Below are 20,000 nucleotides of genomic sequence, written 5' to 3' on the forward strand. Positions count from 1 at the left end.
ATGACATGCTGAACATAAGATATAGTATTCACTGTAACTTTGGCTAAACATTCAGAATGTCACTGATTGATACTGTTATTAGGGGATCTTGGACTCCATGTGAGACAACAAGCTCTCAATGAGGCAGTGACAGTCAGACATCAATCTCCACTCCACTGTGTTGTAAAAGTAATCAGAGCCATAAGGTCATTAGCCTGTGTGTGATAAGAATCTAGAAATCCTTTCGGAGTGATTGCTGAAAAGGGAAAGTCTACAACTTTTTTTCAAAATGTGACTCCTTTGTTTGTAAGGTTGTACATGAAGTCATTAGAACTTTGCAGCAGTGAGAGACAGATGTTTTTTTACGAACCCTAGGGAGCAGGGACAGTGTACAAGTGTATGAGTCCTTATCTGTGTTGTGGACACATGCAGTCAATATAACAATGGTGCGAGAGCAGAATACGTTTTTTCTCTCCATGCCCTTAGCTGTCAGTCTCTCAAACTTTCCCCCCCCCCAGGCCCCCTGTGGCTTCTGGGCTCCCCTGCGGAGGCATCCCTTGCAGGGTCTATTGTTACACCCCTGGCGGGACACACACCATACAATTTACACAGAGGGTCTAGGCTGAGACATAGGCCTCAATTCACTAAGCTTATCTCCTGTCTTTAATAACTCTTCTAGAGTTGTTACCATGGTAATAAGGCATGTAGTATTCAGGAAACATTTTACCTCAGGCAAACCTAAAGTTAACTATATCTTTAAGTTAACGCTTTAATCCTTAAAATAACTCCAGAGTTAAAGACAGGCTGTTCATTAACTGCGTGTGAAAATAACTACAGAGGAGGTAAATTAACTACAGAAGAGGTAACGTAAGGAATGAAGAGATAAGATAACTATCTCACTATGTGGAGGTAAGTTTTCTCTTGCCTTATTATCTCCAGCATGATCTTAGTGAATTGAGGCCATTGACACTTGTTGCTGTATGTTCCATCCCCTATTGCCTGATGAAGCGGGGGCCACACCTGTGAAACGCGTTGCCCTGACCCTTTGGAGTGTCTATATGAATACATTTGCATGTTGATATAATATCAACCTGTTTTTTGTGTCTGCTTGGAAGGGGGTAAGTCCACCACTGCTTCCCCTGTTTTTAAAAAAAAAAAAAAAAAATCATTTTTTTAGCCTTTTGGCACCTCTGTTCATTTCCACATTGTTGTGGTCCACCCATAGTGGAAGGGTGCTAACCCCTTGTTTCCAGATCTACAGAGAGCGATTTCTTAATCCTGAGTGAGGACAGGTCTAATCTCCTCACCTGCATCTACAGTGGTTGCCTATCGGGTAACCCATGTTTGTGAGTATAACTTTACATACTTGCCTCTTATCACCCACATCAATCCAGTACATACTGCACTATATTGGGCTCTCAGTGATCTCTCTCGTTTTTCTCATACAATTTACAGTCAAGATTGTATGGTGTGTGGCCCTCTTTAGTGATCAATAAATTGACTGTGAAAGTGAAACTGTTACAACAGCGGCCTGCTCGCCCCCTGTTAGTCTGGATCATTTCTCTCAATGGGCGTTCCCGGTGCAGAATGATTACCTATTGGGGATTTTGATTGACTAGGGTGGGAGTATCCAATATATGGAGGTCACTGAGGAGTTGACAATCTATTTATTTACTTATGTAATTGGGTAATACATTATCCAGTCACTTTTATTGGTTTAGCAGCCGTTGATGCTGCTGTATTCTGGGGCTGATGAAGTATTATATGAACAGATAGTGTTATGCTGTCGGCCATCTTGTTGCCTTGTCCTCAGCTGGTCTTGCTAACCTACCCAGGCTTCTGTCCCCCCAGAAATCTCTCCAGGCGTCCCTGCTGAGGAGGAGGCTGGGGATCCGGGCTGCCTTTGAGGTGCTCTCCTTCCACAGAGACATGACAGCCCCCAACTGTGATCAGAGGTGAGATTGTGTGTTTTAAAAGTTTAAGTTTTATCTCTACGTTTTAAAAAATGTTACGGAAACGCCGACTGCCTGAATACTGCCAAGAGCCTACTCCCTCCCAATCTGGGCTGAAGCCCCACCTCTCTGCTGGGGAACAACCGCAATAGGCTGTCCGTCAGAGGGAGGCGTGGCCTCAGCTGTTAGAACTCTGCCTCCTGCATGCCCATGTGACTAAAGGGTGTGTGTTTTGTTCGAAAAGTGAGCGGGGACCGAGGAAAAGGTGAGGATCATTACATTAATGCAGCCGGTACATTCCTTTATTATACAAAGATTACAAACTTTTTTTATACAATTTGTATGTATAGTTAATTAATTTACAATAATGTTCCATTAAATTTACATAAAAATAACCCTTTTGAACTGTATAGTTTTTTGTTTTTTGTAATACACAATATTGTCGATAGGTTCCAAATGTTTTTCACCAATTCAATGCCTGATCTTTAATATAAACAGTCTGTGTTTTGTACTGAGAATTCCCGCTGGCCGTACGTCCGGTGGAAGTTTTTAAGTGCTACAGTCTAATGTGTGTACATAGCTTTAAAGAGGCCCTGTAGTGAAATCTAGTAGAATATAGTAATTATTCACGATTCCTACTTTTACATTAAATATCCTGGCTTCTCCATCAGAAAACCTTCCTTTATGTATACTGCTGTATAATGGTAGGTAGCGCCACCCTCCCAGTGATGCTTTGCCTAGGCTGTTTAGCTGTGTGGTACTCTTCCCCAAAGCATTCTGAGAGACCAGGTATTATTTCTACCGGCTTCAGAACACTAAGTATGCACTGAGCTGCACCTGACAGCACTAAAGATGTCACCACCTGTCATAAATTTCAGATTGTAAATTGGGGAGAGGAACAGTTTTCTTATTTATTTTTTTACCATGGGCAAACACTGATGAATTTATGAATGAATATTGTAGAAAGTGAGCAATTTTATTAATTACGCTACTTTTCAGTCAGTACAATTCCTCTAAGCCCTTTTCAGCAGACCTTGTATAGGGGCGAGTCTGCAGACTGCACGCTTCACCAAAAGTGATAATGATCTGTAGCTTAAAGCGCTATTGTCACCATAAAAATTAAATTTCAACAGCAACTGGTCTGAGTGTATTAAGTGATAAAGATGCTAATCCTGCATTCAAAACTTGCAAAACTTTTTCTGCGGTTATGTTTTGGAGTTCTCACATACTTTAGGAGCACTGGCCCTTTAATAGACATTGCCATTCAGTTGCATGCTGGGGGTTCTTTTTATCTATAATCTATTCCTCCTCTTCCCTTTATTTCCCTGCCTAGCTTCTTATATGAAACACCCTCTACTCACTTGTGTTTACAAGCAAGGCGGAGGTGACTCAGTGATTGGAGGATAAGACAGTGTAGTTCCTAGTATACACCTCAGTGGGAGTGTCTGAAGACTCTGGGAGGAGGGCAGCTAATGAATACACAATGAGCAAGAGAAGGGAGGGGGGGAAACAAGGGTCAGGGAGGATATGATGTCAGCATTAGCTTGGCAAGATGGCCACTGCCTAGAATAGGATTTTCTGCTTTTCCTTTGTAAAATTCACAGGAATCATTACGTGGACAGCACAATACATCTGTTATGTAAGTAGAAGTAGTATTTATCTACTTATATATGTGTTTTTTATTTCTAGGTTAGCATGGGTGTCGCTTGTTCTTTAATGTTTCAAAGAACATTCCAGGGGTAATACAATACATTTTAATTTTGAATAATGTAGAAGCCCCTCCTCACATTTTCAGACAGGAAGAGGCGGTCTTGCTATGATGCACCCTCCCATCACCCTCCTCTTCCTGCCCAATTCAAATTTTTCAAGGGGTGATTATGATTTATTTTTTTTTAATATTATTCCCGTCCCATGCAGTTAGAATAAAATAAAATTCTTCAGAAAATGTACCACCCAGAGAAAGCATAGCTGGTGGTGAAAAATACAAGATTTAGATGATTTTGTTGTGATCAGTAGTGATAAAGTTATTGGCTAATGAATGGGAGGAGCGCTGAAAGGTGAAATTTGCTCTGGTACAGAAGGAGAAAAACCCCTCAGTGGTGAAATGGTTAAAGTATTTTCAGAAGGAGAGGGTTTTTTTTGTTTGTTTTTTAGAATAGCAGCCTAGTTTTGAGCCTCTAGTTGTATTATGCTAGGTACACATTAGATTTTCTGGTAGATTTACTGCCAGATCGATTATTTCCAACAGCTCCGATCTGATTCCCGAATGATTTTTGATCAATTTTTCCATTCAATTCTATGGAAAATTGATCAGATGTCAGTTCGGGCATGTTGGAAACAATGATCTTCCAGAAAATCTCATTGTGTGTAGCTAGTATTAAACCTTGTGTGATCATCGTTCTTCCCCTCAGGCCCTGCGTGGAATGCGATACCTTCATCAAAGTCTTACAGGAAGTCAAGATGGATGGATACTGCAAAATAGCGATTATAGAGGTAAAATTGCCGGCACAGAGTTACGTAACATTTTAATACCGTTTCATGCTTAATATAATGAATGTTTCTCTCATTGCAGCAAATTCACTCCTACGCCAATGGTGCCATCTCTGCTGAGCGCTTCCAGAAATTATTTGACGAGCTTGATAAGGATCCGATCAGACAGGTAAAGCTAAACTGCAGCGCACTGTGGAGCCACTAGGGGTCACCCCACATTTAAGGGCCCATTTCCACTATTGCGGTGCGAATTAATTGCGGAAACCGCATGAACGAATTCGCATGCAGTTTCGCATACTTTTGTAAGTGATTATAACCATGTCAATGCTGGTCTGCTTTTACATTCTTTTTTTACGCAAAAGCATACGTGAATTCGCATGAAAATTTGCATGGCAAAAACGCATGCAAATTTCCTATTAAATACATTACAGGCGAATGGCAAGCGGTGTGCGCGGTGCACAAATTCTGATGGCTCTGCTGTGCAGATTTTTTCTGCACAGCAAAACGCTCAGATTTCCTGACAAGTGGAAACAGGCCCATTTACTTGCATTGGCTATGTGAATCTGCATGCAGGAAACGCATGCAGATTCGCTGTAGTGGAAAAGGACCCTAAGACTTTTCAGGCGTTTGTTTGCTTTTGACTAGAATCATGTGACTTGATGTAGTTACAAAAGGCTGACATATGCTCTATTATAAATTGAATAAATGCAGGGCCGGCCCTAGACTTTTTGCCGCCTGAGGCAAGATTCGAAAAAATCGCCCGCCCCCCCCCCCCCAGCCGTGGGGTGGGGAGTGCCGAGCTGGAGGGGTAGCTGGCAGAAAGGGGGTATTGGGCCTAGCGGCGGGGAGGGGGGTCGGACTCCCCCCTCCCTCGCCTGGGTCCCCCGATCTGCGCTCCTCCTCCAGCGTAAAGTACCAGGCAGCCAGCGTGCATATCATTAAGAGGCAGCGGGCGGGGGAATCACTCACCTCTTCCGCGTTCCATCGTGCGCTCCACTGACGTCACTTCCTGCAAGGCCGTCCAATACAGTGGGCGGCGTTGCCGGAAGTGACGTCAGTGGAGCACACGATGGAACGCGGAAGAGGTGAGTGATTCCCCCGCCCGTTGCCTCTTCGTCATATGCACGCTGGCTGCCTGGTACTTTACGCTGGAGGAGAAGCGCAGATCGGGGGACCCAGGCGAGGGAGGGGGGGGTCCGACCCCCCTCCCCGCCGCTAGGCCCAATACCCCCTTTCTGCCCGCTACCCCTCCAGCTCGGCGGCCGGCCCCAGCGTCCATGCAGAGGCGGGTGCCGCCCCCCCAGATTTGCCGCCTGAGGCAATTGTTTCACCCCGCCTCATGAGCGGGCCGGCCCTGAATAAATGTGGCAGTTCAGTGGAAATATTCTGAGGCTGTGCAGCCTCAGCCTGCATTACATATGTGCGAGGGGGGATGATTAAGTCAACTAAGCACCCAAATGACAAAATATATAAAACCAACTTCCCCATACATAGTTTGGATTGGGGGGGGGGGGGGGGGGGGGCAGGATTATTATTTTTTTACCTTCGGGGGCTTTTTCCCTAAGCCTGCCCCTCCATCACCACACACGGTACAAGGTACATACAGGTATGGCCAAAGCATGAAGAAATGGGGTACATAAAAAGGGGGTAAGTCCTTGTGGTTGGACAGAGGTATAATAGGTAGGTCTGAAATTGGGTATAATTTCTTGATGATGGTGTCCCTGGTTGCAGTATATTTGGGGCAGGGCAGCAGGGAGTGGTTCTCGTCCTCCAGGGTCTTCTGGTCACAGTGTTGGCATAATCTCTCCTCCCTGGGTTTGTATGTCTGTCTGTGTCTCCCAGACTCTATTCCAGGGTTGTCAGCTCTTTTTGTAGACCCGATTTGCCTCTTGAGAGTTTTGGAGATTTTCCAGGTATGGGGGCCAGTTTGTATTCTCTCTGTAGGGACTGGTATATGGCTAGCTTTTGTGACTGTTTTATTTCACTCCTCCATTTATCTACATAGTCCTCTTTGCTCTTGGCTGTGGTGTGCTTTATATGGACTTTTGTTATGAACTGTGGATCTGGGTTTGGAGGGAGCAGAGAGTTGACCACATCTTTCAGCGCACACGGCTTTTGTTGGTCATCATTGTGCATCATGGCTTTGTAGGGAGGTGAGTCAGGGCTGTTGCTCTGTAGGTGGGCCCAGTAGGACAGCACTCTATTCTCTATCTTTATAGTGGGGAGTCAGGGCTGCTGCTCTGTAGGTGGGCCCAGTAGGTCAGCACTCTCTTCTGTTATCTCCAGTGGTAGTGGGAATCTACCTAGCTCAGCTTGGCAGGCATTGTTTGAGGTACTCTGATGGACCTTGAGGAGGTGTTTGTGGAATTCCAGGTGGAAAATTTCTGTTGGGCTAGATTCCCATTTTGATTGGTCTGGGTAGCTGAAGGGCCCCATACTTGGCTTCTGTAGAGTAGGATTGGGATGTCACGGTCTCTCTCTGCGCCTCTGTGATTGGAGTATTGATATTTGGTCTTGCAGCACCCGCCACGCCCAGTCTACCAGTCCAGATTCCTGCAGGGCCTGCAGAACATCGGCAGCCATCACTTCTTCGACTATCTGGGGAATGTCGTGGCTCTGGCCAATCTCATTTCCATCTGTGTAAGTATGGCGGAAAAGTGGTGGAACTTGTATGTTTGGCGGGAAGTTTCTGATGATCTCCACATTTCACGGCTTTGCAGGCTGTCCTGATGGTGGATGCTGAGAAATCGGGAGGCGATCGTGATGACTTCTCTCTAGGAGTGAGTATATCTTCAGCTCTGTCAGCCTTTCATTTTCCCATATCAATAATCATGTGACATCAGCAATGGGATTAGTGGCGACTGGTCAATTATCCTAGAACACCGCTTCCTGTGCCAGCGATTATCCTGCAGACCATAGTCCCCCACATGTGGGATGGGTTTGGTTTGCTGCTCATAGCAACCGTTCGTATTTCTTGTATTACTGTAAAGGTGGCCTCATAGGATACAATAAAACATTTGAATTTCCTGTTTTTTTTGTTTTTGTTTGTTTTTTTCCTTAAAGAGAATCTGTAAACTTTAAAACGTCTCTGGGGGGTACTTGCCTCGGGAGGGGGACACTTCTGGATCCTAATGAGGCTTTCCCCATTCTCCTCCGTCCCACGGTGGTAGCCACTTCCCGGCTCCTGCACAGGCGCAGTAGCTGAGTCCGATTACAGCCGGTTTACTGTACAAGCGCTATCTCCGCCTGCGCCCCATCGGAAAGCTGCTACTCTGCGTCTACGCTGGAGCAGGGGGAGGTAAGTATTGCAGGCGCCTGCGCCACAGCCAACATCAGACGTCTGCTGTGGTTTCCAGGAAGGAAGGGGGGGGGGGGGGGGGGGGGCAGTGCTGCCACTGTGGGACGGAGGACGACGGGAAAAGCCTTGATAGGATCCAGAGGCCTTCCTCATCCTGAGGTAAGTATCCTCCAGGGGACTTTTTTTTTAGGTCTATCAATAAAGGATTTAAAATCTGTCCTACACCATTCAATTTTCTGAAAAACTGATTAGAATGTTCCACCATGTCTGGTTTAAAAACAATGACACCTTTGTTTTCAGGCCATCAACTGCTTCTTCATCCTGTACTACTTCCTGGAGATGTGTCTGAAAGTCTTTTCCCTGGGAATAAAGAACTACATCTCTTATCCCAGCAATATCTTCGATGGACTCCTAACAGTCATCTTATTGGTAGGGCGCGGTTCTTGTTTTCTGTGTTGTGACGTTTGAGTTTGTTGAAATGTTCATAGTTGGGGGATGGTCAAGTGGATGCTAATTGTTCCAGGATAATGCAAAATGTATGCAAATACATGCAGCTTGGAAGAGGTTAAATTCAGCTGCAACAACTCAGAATCAGGGCCGGATTTGTACCTTTTACCGCCCAAGGCCCACTGTCACCAGCCGTTCCCCCCCCCCCCCCCCCCCCCCTCCCCACACACACACACACACAACATCTCAGCAGCCCCAAACTTAACCTTTCCGCCAAGGACAAAGTTTTAACATGAACCTAACACAAAATACAAATACTTACCTTAACAGATCCTCTCGGTGCCCACTGTTCCTGCCCTGGGAACATATTCAGACCCCTCACTGCTGCCTGGGACCCTCATCTACCCTGTGGCTGCAACACTCCCATCTGTGTGCAACCATACTGGATCTGCACAAGCATGGTCCACACATGCCCAGTAGCTCAAAGCCTTTCGTGCATGTCTGTTTCCTCTGTGCTCAAGTGACTTTGTGCTAATGGGAAAGTGAGGACCATACTCATGCGTGCCCAGTACAGTTGCACTTGCAGCCATGAAAAAATTAGGGTCCTGACTAATGGGCAGCAATGAGGGGCTGAATATGTTCATGAACTCCAGTATAGGTAGCCAGATTCTGTCCACCCCCTTAGTATAGGTAAACAGGTGTGTGTCCCCTTTTTTAGTATAGGTAGCCAGATGCTTCCCCCCTCCCCCCCCCCCCCCACAGAATAGGTAGCCAGATGCCATGCTCCCACCCCCTTTTAGTATAGGTTGTCAGATTCTACCCTCCCCCCCCCCCCCCCCCCCCAGTATAGGTAGCCAGCCATGTCCCCCCTTTAGTATGGGTAGTTAGATTATGTCATCTCCCCTTACCCAAGTACACAAGTACAGATAGCCAGCAGGCATGCCCCTCCCCCCCCCCCTTAGTATAGGTAGTCAGATTCTCTCCCCCCCCCCCCCCCCAGTATAGGTAGCCAGTAGCCACATCCCCCTTTAGTATAGGTAGTCAGATTCTGTCACCAGTTGCCCCCCCAGTATAGATAGCCAGCCATGTCCCCCCCCCTTGGTATTGGTAGTCAGATTCTCTCCCCCTCCCCCCAGTATAGGTAGCCAGCAGGCATGTCCCCCCTTAGTATAGGTAGTCAGATTCTGTCCCCCTCCCCCCCCCCCCCAGTATAGGTAGCCAGCAGGCATGCCCTCCCCCCTTAGTATAGGTAGTCAGATTCTGTCCCCCTCCCCCCCCCCCCAGTATAGGTAGCCAGCAGGCATGCCCTCCCCCCTTAGTATAGGTAGTCAGATTCTGTCCCCCTCCCCCCCCCCCCAGTATAGGTAGCCAGCAGGCATGCCCTTCCCCCTTAGTATAGGTAGTCAGATTCTCTCCCCCTCCCCCCCCCCCCAGTATAGCTAGACAACAGGCATACCCCCCCCCCCCCCATACCTAGTACAGGTAGTCAGATTCTCTCCCCCTCCCAGTATAGGTAGCCAGCAGGCATGCCCGCCCCCCTTAGTATAGGTAGTCAGATTCTCTCCCCCTCCCCCCCAGTATAGCTAGCCAGTAGGCATGTCCCCAACCCCCCCCCCATGGAGACTGTCCGCACCCCTTCCTCCCCCCAAACCCCTAGAGAGAGCAGGAGCAGAATACCTCTCCAGCCTCCAGACTTCTAGTGCAGCCGCCGAAGTTTCCGCTGTCAGCCGCCGTGCATCTCTCCCTCTCCTGCTGGCGACTCCTGTCATGTGACTCACCGATAACTTGCCAGCGAGTCACAACATGTGAGAGACGCCAGCAGGAGAGGGAGAGATGCACGGCTGCGGCTGACAGAGGAAACTTCGGCGGCAGCGCTGGAAGTCTGGTGAGGTACGTTACTCTGCTGCTCCCGCTCTCTCTAGGGGTTTGGGGGGAGAGACATCCACACAGGCTCCTGCTGGGGGCGGGGGGATTGTCGACAGGAATAGCATCTGGCGGCGGCCGATCTCCCGGTGGACGGGGGACTCCTCCTACGCTGCCTTGAAGAGAGGCTTACTCGCTCCAAGCCATTGTAAAGGGGCGGGTGGGGGGTAGGCTGCTGATTTGCGGAGCAGTACTTCTTACCGCGCTGGTGACAGCACTTGTCATCAGCCTGTCACCACCTGCCGCCCTTTAGATTCTCTTAGATTCTGGCGCCCTAGGAACAGGCCTTGGAGGCCTTTCCCCAAATCCGGCCCTGCTCAGAATAACTATAGCATGTTATTGGACATCCTTCAGGCCTCTTTTCCGTGGACTGTTGATAGGCAGTGAAATGCCTCTCAAACTCTCACAACTGCTCGCTGCTGCCTGGTAACTGCTTGCTGAGGCATGAGGCTAGCTGCTGCCTGGTAACTGCTCGCTGCTGCCTGGTAGCTGCTCGCTGCTGCCTGGTAGCTGCTCGCTGCTGCCTGGTAGCTGCTCGCTGCTGCCTGGTAACTGCTCACTGCTGCCTGGTAACTGCTCGCTGCTGCCTGGTAACTGCTCGCTGCTGCCTGGTAACTGCTCGCTGCTGCCTGGTAACTGCTCGCTGCGGCCTGGTAACTGCTCGCTGCGGCCTGGTAACTGCTCGCTGCTGCCTGGTAACTGCTCGCTGCTGCCTGGTAACTGCTCGCTGCGGCCTGGTAACTGCTCGCTGCGGCCTGGTAACTGCTCGCTGCGGCCTGGTAACTGCTCGCTGCGGCCTGGTAACTGCTCGCTGCGGCCTGGTAACTGCTCGCTGCGGCCTGGTAACTGCTCGCTGCGGCCTGGTAACTGCTCGCTGCGGCCTGGTAACTGCTCGCTGCGGCCTGGTAACTGCTCGCTGCGGCCTGGTAACTGCTCGCTGCGGCCTGGTAACTGCTCGCTGCGGCCTGGTAACTGCTCGCTGCGGCCTGGTAACTGCTCGCTGCGGCCTGGTAACTGCTCGCTGCGGCCTGGTAACTGCTCGCTGCGGCCTGGTAACTGCTCGCTGCGGCCTGGTAACTGCTCGCTGCGGCCTGGTAACTGCTCGCTGCGGCCTGGTAACTGCTCGCTGCTGCCTGGTAACTGCTCGCTGCTGCCTGGTAACTGCTCGCTGCTGCCTGGTAACTGCTCGCTGCTGCCTGGTAACTGCTCGCTGCTGCCTGGTAACTGCTCGCTGCTGCCTGGTAACTGCTCGCTGCTGCCTGGTAACTGCTCGCTGCTGCCTGGGTAACTGCTCGCTGCTGCCTGGGTAACTGCTCGCTGCTGCCTGGGTAACTGCTCGCTGCTGCCTGGTATCTGCTCGCTGCTGCCTGGTAACTGCTCGCTGCTGCCTGGTAACTGCTCGCTGCTGCCTGGTAACTGCTCGCTGCTGCCTGGTAACTGCTCGCTGCTGCCTGGTAACTGCTCGCTGCTGCCTGGTAACTGCTCGCTGCTGCCTGGTAACTGCTCGCTGCTGCCTGGTAACTGCTCGCTGCTGCCTGGTAACTGCTCGCTGCTGCCTGGTAACTGCTCGCTGCTGCCTGGTAACTGCTCGCTGCTGCCTGGTAACTGCTCGCTGCTGCCTGGTAACTGCTCGCTGCTGCCTGGTAACTGCTCGCTGCTGCCTGGTAACTGCTCGCTGGTGACTGCTCGCTGCTGCCTGGTAGCTGCTCGCTGCTGCCTGGTAGCTGCTCGCTGAGCACACAGTTCAATAGTTCATGGAAAAGAGGCTTCATGCTCATGAATTGTGTTAGGGCCCTTTTCCCCAGGTGGCTGAACTGTGCACTCAGTGAGCGGTTGCCAGGCAGCAGTGAGTGGTTGCCAGGCAGCAGCAAGCAGTTGTGAGAGTTCGACAGCCATTTCACTGCCTGTCAACTGCCCGTGGAAAAGGGCTCTAAGCTGCCATCCAAACCGTGGGTATATATTTGCAGAGAGTGCCATATGGGGTCTGCATATTGCCAGACAGTTGCTCTCAGGTCCAACTCCAAGCTTGTATTCCTTGCTTTGGGCGCCGCCAAAGACCGTACTATTACGGCTATATCCATAGAAGGAAAGGCTAGATAGTAGGGGAATGTATTTATGTTCCCCTACTTTGCTGCACGCAGACAGAGCCGTCTCTCAGCACAACAGAACTTGAAACGATACGTACGCCTGCACATGCCTTTTTTAACGCAAGCCTGAAAATGAGATACTTATGAAGAGAAAAGCCAGAAAAAGCTGAAATATCTGGTGCTAGACACACCCACCCCGACCATGAAGTTAGTCTACTGTCGCTGTGTAGTAGCATGGTGTCGCTCATGGACAAGCGCTCCCTATCTTGCTACACAGGCACGCCCGTGCTCGCGCAGGCTCAGTACGGCCACAGTCCTACACAGCAGATAACATATCCGGCATGTTCTTGTTGGATATGTGTTTGATGTCCGTGTTTATGGAGGTTTCAAGGGTGACCTCCTTCTAGAATAAATCTCTTCTTCAGTAAAGCTAGCCATACATCTAGAGATAATGGGCAGATTCGACCAAGAGACAAATCTCTCTCTAATCCAATCAGCGGAGTCCCCCACATCCATCGCCACCTCGTCTTTGTCCCCTCCCTGTATAAATGTGTGTATGTGCATTTACATATTACCTGTCCTTAGTCACAGTGCCCGGCTGTCTTCTGAATCCACCGCTCTTCCATAGCCGCATATCCGCCGGAGGGCTAGGGACACACCTGATGGAATATCCACCGGAAAAGCGGAGGATTCAGAAGATGGATGGGACACAGGACAGGTAATATGTAAATGTTAATGCACACACATTTATACACTGGGGACACAGCGTCGGGATTGGTGGTGGTTTCATTGCGTTCATTGCTCGTCCCGATATTGCTCATTGTTACCACCGATCCGACTTCTAGCATGTCCGACCGATATCTATATATCGTGGCACAGATTTTTCATGCAATTATAGTAATCGATAATCGGATGGTCAATTGTGCACCAAGTCGCCTGATGTATGCCCACCTTAAAGTGAACCAGAGACAAAGCACCCTCATGTATTTTTTAATATATATTACTGGGAACATTAGAGAAAACACCTACCCTTCTGTATAAAGACAGGGACTCGTGCATAGATGCATCTGTATAAAGACAGGGACTCGTGCGTAGATGCATCTGTATAAAGACAGGGACTCGTGCATAGCTGCGTCTGTATAAAGACAGGGACTCGTTCATAGCTGCGTCTGTATAAAGACAGGGACTCGTGCATAGCTGCGTCTGTATAAAGACAGGGACTCGTGCATAGCTGCTCCTGTATAAAGACAGGGACTCGTGCATAGCTGCTTCTGTATAAAGACAGGGACTCGAGCCTAGCTGCTTCTGTATAAAGACAGGGACTCATACATGGCTGCTTCTGTATAAAGACAGGGACTCATACATAGCTGCTTCTGTATAAAGACAGGGACTCGTGCATAGCTGCGTCTGTATAAAGACAGGGACTTGTGCATAGCTGCTCCTGTTTAGACAGGGACTCGTGCATAGCTGCTTCTGTATAAAGACGGACTCGTGCATAGCTGCTCCTGTATAAAGACAGGGACTCGTGCATAGCTGCTCCTGTATAAAGACAGGGACTCGTGCATAGCTGCTCCTGTATAAAGACAGGGACTCGTGCATAGCTGCTCCTGTATAAAGACAGGGACTCGTGCATAGCTGCTCCTGTATAAAGACAGGGACTCGTGCATAGCTGCTCCTGTATAAAGACAGGGACTCGTGCATAGCTGCTCCTGTATAAAGACAGGGACTCGTGCATAGCTGCTCCTGTATAAAGACGGACTCGTGCATAGCTGCTTCTATATAAAGACAGGGACTCGTGCATAGCTGCTTCTGTATAAAGACAGGGACTCGTGCATAGCAGCGTCTGTATAAAGACAGGGACTTGTGCATAGCTGCTTCTGTATAAAGACAGGGACTCGTGCATAGCTGCTTCTGTATAAAGACAGGGACTCGTGCATAGCTGCTTCTGTATAAAGTCCCGGGACTCGTGCATAGCTGCTTCTGTATAAAGACAGGGACTCGTGCATAGCTGCTTCTGTATAAAGACAGGGACTCGTGCATAGCTGCTTCTGTATAAAGACAGGGACTCGTGCATAGCTGCTTCTGTATAAAGTCCCGGGACTCGTGCATAGCTGCTTCTGTATAAAGACAGGGTCTCATAGCTGTTTCTGTATAAAGACAGGGGACAGGGACTTGTACATAGCTGCTTCTGTATAAAGACGGGGACTCATAGCTTTATTAGAAATGTTTTTTTGTTGTTGTTACTTTACTATGTAAGCCCCTTCTTTCTCTTGCAGGTGTTGGAGATCGCCACCTTTGCACTGTATAGTTTTCCACATCCTGGCTGGTATGTTAAATATCACACCTCTGTTATTTTTCATCTTCTGTACTCTTAGACCCCTTGCAGATGGACGGCGGAACTGTGCGCTTGCTGAGCGGTTCGGTATCCCGTCTGCCCGTGCAGTTGGGGTGCAGTTTAAATGCAGTTGTTACACTGCAGCGCTGACACGCAGTAGTATTACTAGGCGGCCAAGGAACGCAACATAAGGAGTCTCACGCTATGGGGGGGGGGGGGGCAGGCGTGCCTGTACAGCGCCGGTACTGAGAGCTAACAAGCGCCTGGCCGGTGCAGGAGAGCAGCTAACAGGCGATGACTTCACCACTCGTCAGCTGCCCAAGTGAAAGGGCCCTTACAGCGGTGGAACTTTTAATGACCTGAAAGGGAGGCGGCCCAAGTAGTTGATTTGTGAGGCAACTGCACAAAAATAGTTTCAGTGATAAGACGGTTCATAAGATGTTTGCCCAGGGCTACATTAAGACAGTGGGACCAAAGTAAGTCCTGAAAGGGACACTTAAGCCAGGAACAAAAAATCAGTTTTACTTTTCTGGGGCTTCTACCAGCCCCCTGCAGCCGTCTTGTGCCCTCGCAGCCACTCATGGAGCCTCCGGTCCCCCGCCGCCAGCTAATTTTGTTTTTGCTGACAGGCCTGGCCACGCGTTTTTTCTTTTCCGCGTTCCAGTCCACAATAGCATCCTGCGCCTTTACAGGACACTATTGAGGACCGGAACATGAAGAAAAATATGCATGGCCAGGCCTGCGGAAGCGCAGACAGCCTACCGGCTCCCTGTCAGGGCCTGTCAGCGAAAACTAAACTAGCTGGGATCGGGGAACTGGAGGCTCTGTGAGTGACTGCAAGGGCACCGGACAGCTGCAGGGGGCTGGTAGAAGCCACAGGCAAGTAAAAATGATTTTTTTATTCTTTGCTTAAGTGTCCCTTTAAGAGGTCCTTCCGCACATACACAATACCTCCAGAAGTGAGCTGGGTTAGGTACCAAAGATCTTCACACTCCTATAGTTCTTCCCAGTGTCCCCCAAAACCAATCTCCCTTTCAGTAGTTCTGTCCTTTAAAGCATGATGTAACAGCTCATCAAAATGTTTTGGACATCCACTGCCCTAGTGTGTCCTCCTAGCTTCCTAGTGACTTCCATACAGTGACCATACCTCTTAGCCCTCGCGTGTGCCTCTGTGTTTTCTAGCCATGCCATAGAGTGATCTCCCCTGTGTGTTTTGTACCGTGCAGCGTCCCTGCACACGCTACACATGCAAATTATCTCTCTTCCTTTTGACTCTTCCAGGAAGCCGGATATGCAGGGTCTCCTGTCTCTCTGGGAGATGGTCCGGCTCGTCAACATGTTCATCGTGTTCAGGTTCCTGAGAATTATCCCCAATATAAAGGTCAGTAGTGTGTTCACTCTCGGGGGCTCAGCTACGTAAGGGTGCGGCGGTATAACATCAGTGTGGTCTTACGTTGGGGCATGCATGTCAAACTCATGTCCGTCGTGCCATAGAACGTGGCCTCCAAGTGGTTTCCACGCTTTGCATTAAAGGGAAGGTTCAGGGAGGGTGGGTAAAAAATCAAAATCAATTTCCACTTACCTGGGGCTTCCTCCAGCCCGTGGCAGGCAGGAGGTGCCCTCGCCGGCGCTCCGCAGGCTCCCGGTGGTCTCCGGTGGCGCGCCCGACCTGGCCAGGCCGGCTGCCAGGTCGGGCTCTTCTGCGCTCCAAGTCCTGGTACTTCTGCGTCCCACGCCGGCGCTCTGACGTCATCGGACGTCCTCCGGGCTCTACTGCGCACGCGCAGTAGTTCTGCGCATGCGCAATAGAGCCCGGAGGACGTCCGATGACGTCAGAGCGCCGACGTGGGACGCAGAAGTACCAGGACTTGGAGCGCAGAAGAGCCCGACCTGGCAGCCGGCCTGGCCAGGTCGGGCGCGCCACCGGAGACCACCGGGAGCCTGCGGAGCGGCGGCGAGGGCACCTCCTGCCTGCCACGGGCTGGAGGAAGCCCCAGGTAAGTGGAAATTGATTTTGATTTTTTACCCACCCTCCCTGAACCTTCCCTTTAAGTTTAGACCCCGAGCAGAGCGCTCTGACTGCCTACCGTAGCCTTGCTCTCCAGGGCTGTGGAGTCGGAGTACAAGAAATTTAGGGTACCTGGAATTGGAGTCTGTGGTTTCATAAACTGAGGAGTGGTCAGTCGGATGAGTTTTTGTACCGACTGCACAAGTATTAGACTAGGGAGTTGGGGCAATTTTGGGTACCTGGAGTCGGTGGTTTCATTGATTCTGGAAATTCCGATGCATAAAAAAAACTTGTGGAAAGCGATTCAAAATTTTATTAAGACCTAGTTAGACTCCCAGCTCAAACTTCGTCCTTCCATAGCCCTTTTTTGGCCTAGACAATGGATCTAACACTTGTTATAAGGACAAACTAATCTTTATTCTCTCTCTGACAGCTAGGAAAGTTCTGATCCACAAATGAAAAAACAAAACCTGCCCATCTTTTAAAGAGTGGATTAACCACACTACACCCTCCATCAATATAGCAGCTGCTGAAAATTGACAGTCAGGTTCACAGTTTTTAATAACTAAGACAAATGCAGATTGGGACTTCATGAGATGGAGGGCGGCAAAAAACCAGTGTTTTCTGTCCTTCGTTTAACGATTGCATCCACACGAATCATTTATATGGATTGTCTTGAATATTCTTACGTTTTATCTCTTAGCTTAATTTATGCTATTTTTCACGGTTTATGAAGACACAAAGTACATATGTAAACATGTGAATTAAAAAACAAGCAAAAAAAATCCCCAAACAATGATGCAAATGATCTCTGTGGGGTGTAGAAGCACATCTGTGAAGTCTAACGATGTCCCGGCAACACCAAATGAGCTGATGTTTGCTTGGAAAGACAATAAATAGACATTGAAGTCGGAATATTTTTGTACCGGCTCCACAGCCCTGATGCTCTCTACGCTTGTGCTCTGCCCACTGCCACCCTCTCCATCTCTCCCTTCTGCACCCTGATGCTCTCTACGCATGTGCATCGCCCACTGCCGCTCTCTTCTTCTCTCCCTTCTGCACCCTGATGCTCTCTACGCATGTGCATCGCCCACTGCCGCTCTCTCCATCTCTCCCTTCTGCACCCTGATGCTCTCTACGCTTGTGCTCCGCCCACTGCCGCCCTCTCCATCTCTCCCTTCTGCACCCTGATTCTCTCTGCGCTTGTGCTCCGCCCACTGCTGCCCTCTCCATCTATCCCTTCTGCACCCTGATGCTCTCTACGCATGTGCATCGCCCACTGCCGCTCTCTCCATCTCTCCCTTCTGCACCCTGATGCTCTCTGCACTTGTGCTCCGCCCACTTCCGCTCTCTCCATCTCTCCCTTCTGCACCCTGATGCTCTCTGCGCTTGTGCTCCGCCCACTGCCGCCCTCTCCATCTCTCCCTTCTGCACCCTGATGCTCTCTGCGCTTATGCTCCGCCCACTGCCACCCTCTCCATCTCTCCCTTCTGCACCCTGATGCTCTCTATGCTTGTGCTCCGCCCACTGCCGCTCTCTCCATCTCTCCCTTCTGCACCCTGATGCTCTCTACGCATGTGCTCCGCCCACTGCCGCTCTCTCCATCTCTCCCTTCTGCACCCTGATGCTCTCTAGGCTTGTGCTCCACCCACTGCCGCCCTCTCCATCTCTCCCTTCTGCACCCTGATGCTCTCTACACTTGTGCTCCGCCCACTGCCGCTCTCTCCATCTCTCACTTCTGCACCCTGATGAGGGCAGTGGTTAACTTGGTGCGCTGGAGTCGCAGTAACTGGTTGATGCAGAGCGCGGTGGTGTGTGGAGGTATTACTGCTGGAGATGCATTTGATGGAGCTTCTTTGGGAAGACTAACATCTCTGAGCCGCCTTGTGTGGCCTGTGTCTGGCACCGCCAGCTTCAGAATGTCGAGAAACATGTGCCATGTGTTCCATGCTGCCCGAGGATCTCAGTGTGCCTTACAATGCCTGGACTGTGCCTTCCCGTCATGGCTGTGGAGTGTGTAGATAAATCATCTGACGACAGTTTATGAAACCACCAACTCCGACTCCAGGTACCCTACAATTGCTCTGACTCTGCTGCCCTGCTCTCTGTACACTGCAGCCGATGTACAACCCCCCCTTCCTCCATTGGTGGGAAACGTAGCTCTGAGCTGCAGCCTCTTGCAGCCTTTCTCACCCCTGAGTGTGCCAGGGCTTACCCAGCCCCCCTCCTCAATGTACCATACTTCCCAGTTTTCTTATTCAGGACTAGCATACATGGTCTACTAAGAGCTCGGTCAATCTATTCCCGAATGGTAAATTTAAAAAAAAATCCTTTATTTGAACCATATTTTCATGTATAATGTGGGTCCTCAAGTTTTTATTTTCGGCCAACTGTCTATTTGAGTTTTGGTGCTTCTGCGTTGCGGGTAGAACGCCCGATTAGATATGTCCCATTCTGTCATCGAGGATGATCGGGTGAGGTTGTCTGATGATGTCATAGTGGAGATGCTCACCTAATCTTCTGCAGACCTCCAATCCATATTGTAATCCTTTCCTCCTCGCCCGTCTTGTAGGTGATGGCTCTGGTAGCGGGAACCGTGCTGGATCTGGTGAAGAACCTCCGGGCGTTTGCTGGCATCCTAGTGGTAAGAAATCTTGAGACTGGTACACACATCCAATTTTGATTGGCCAATGGTTGACCAGTTTTACCCGCTCCATGTAGTACAAGGGTCATCAGATATTGAATACTATGAGCAGTTTGTGTAGGTAAGCTCTCGGACTACATGGAGATGGTAAACTTGGCCTATTACATGGATGTTGTAGAATTGAAATTGAAGGTGTGTACGCAACTTAATCCTTTTTTCTGCTTGCCCTCCTAATCTTCCAGCTTCCCCCTTAAATGCCATCCTAAACATGTTTACCCTTATTTGCATGGAATTAGGATAGTATTTGCATCAACTCAAAATAGATACCATCTCACCGAGCATCCCCAGTCATCCCATTTGCTTCTCTTGTGCTCTACAAACTCCTCCGATTTACTACAAATCCCTCCCCTTTACCTTCAACAGCCCCATTTTCAGAAATGGGGGATTCTCTTTAATAACCTCGTTATTTTACTTCTTCATACACACATAAAAAAAGACTGTCGCTGATTTTTTTTCCCTGTCCACAGGTGGTGTACTATGTTTTTGCAATAATCGGTATTGACCTTTTTAGAGGAGTTTTGCCGAACCCAACAAATGTGAGGTACGTTGTAGCGGTGGGTCTTATGTGATAATTGACAAGACTAGCTGCATGCTTGTTACTGGTGTGATTCAGACGCTACTGCAGCCAAATAGATCAGCAGGGCTGCCAGGCAACTGGTATTGTTTAACCTCCCTGGCAGTAAACCCCAAGTCAGACTTGTGGTGGATAAGAACCCGGGAGTGGTAATCCCCAGCCTGACTCTGGGTAGCCACCGGGAGGTATGCAGTGGACAGTGC

The 20,000-nt window shown here is 49.5% G+C and overlaps 1 protein-coding gene across 1 annotated transcript in view; it reads left to right on the forward strand.

The window, feature by feature from the left end:
* Window positions 1-20,000, forward strand: part of TPCN2 (two pore segment channel 2) — a 131,471-nt gene that overhangs the window by 94,185 nt on the left and 17,286 nt on the right. Inside the window, exons 11-20 of the mRNA XM_068261638.1 lie at window positions 1,831-1,934; window positions 4,343-4,424; window positions 4,504-4,590; window positions 6,942-7,061; window positions 7,142-7,201; window positions 8,020-8,148; window positions 14,453-14,502; window positions 15,793-15,892; window positions 19,092-19,163; window positions 19,691-19,764. Of these exons, the coding sequence (XP_068117739.1) occupies window positions 1,831-1,934; window positions 4,343-4,424; window positions 4,504-4,590; window positions 6,942-7,061; window positions 7,142-7,201; window positions 8,020-8,148; window positions 14,453-14,502; window positions 15,793-15,892; window positions 19,092-19,163; window positions 19,691-19,764 (878 nt within the window). The remainder of the gene's footprint in view (window positions 1-1,830; window positions 1,935-4,342; window positions 4,425-4,503; window positions 4,591-6,941; window positions 7,062-7,141; window positions 7,202-8,019; window positions 8,149-14,452; window positions 14,503-15,792; window positions 15,893-19,091; window positions 19,164-19,690; window positions 19,765-20,000) is intronic.

This window comes from Hyperolius riggenbachi, chromosome 11, assembly GCF_040937935.1.
Source record: "Hyperolius riggenbachi isolate aHypRig1 chromosome 11, aHypRig1.pri, whole genome shotgun sequence".
Lineage (NCBI taxonomy): Eukaryota > Metazoa > Chordata > Amphibia > Anura > Hyperoliidae > Hyperolius > Hyperolius riggenbachi.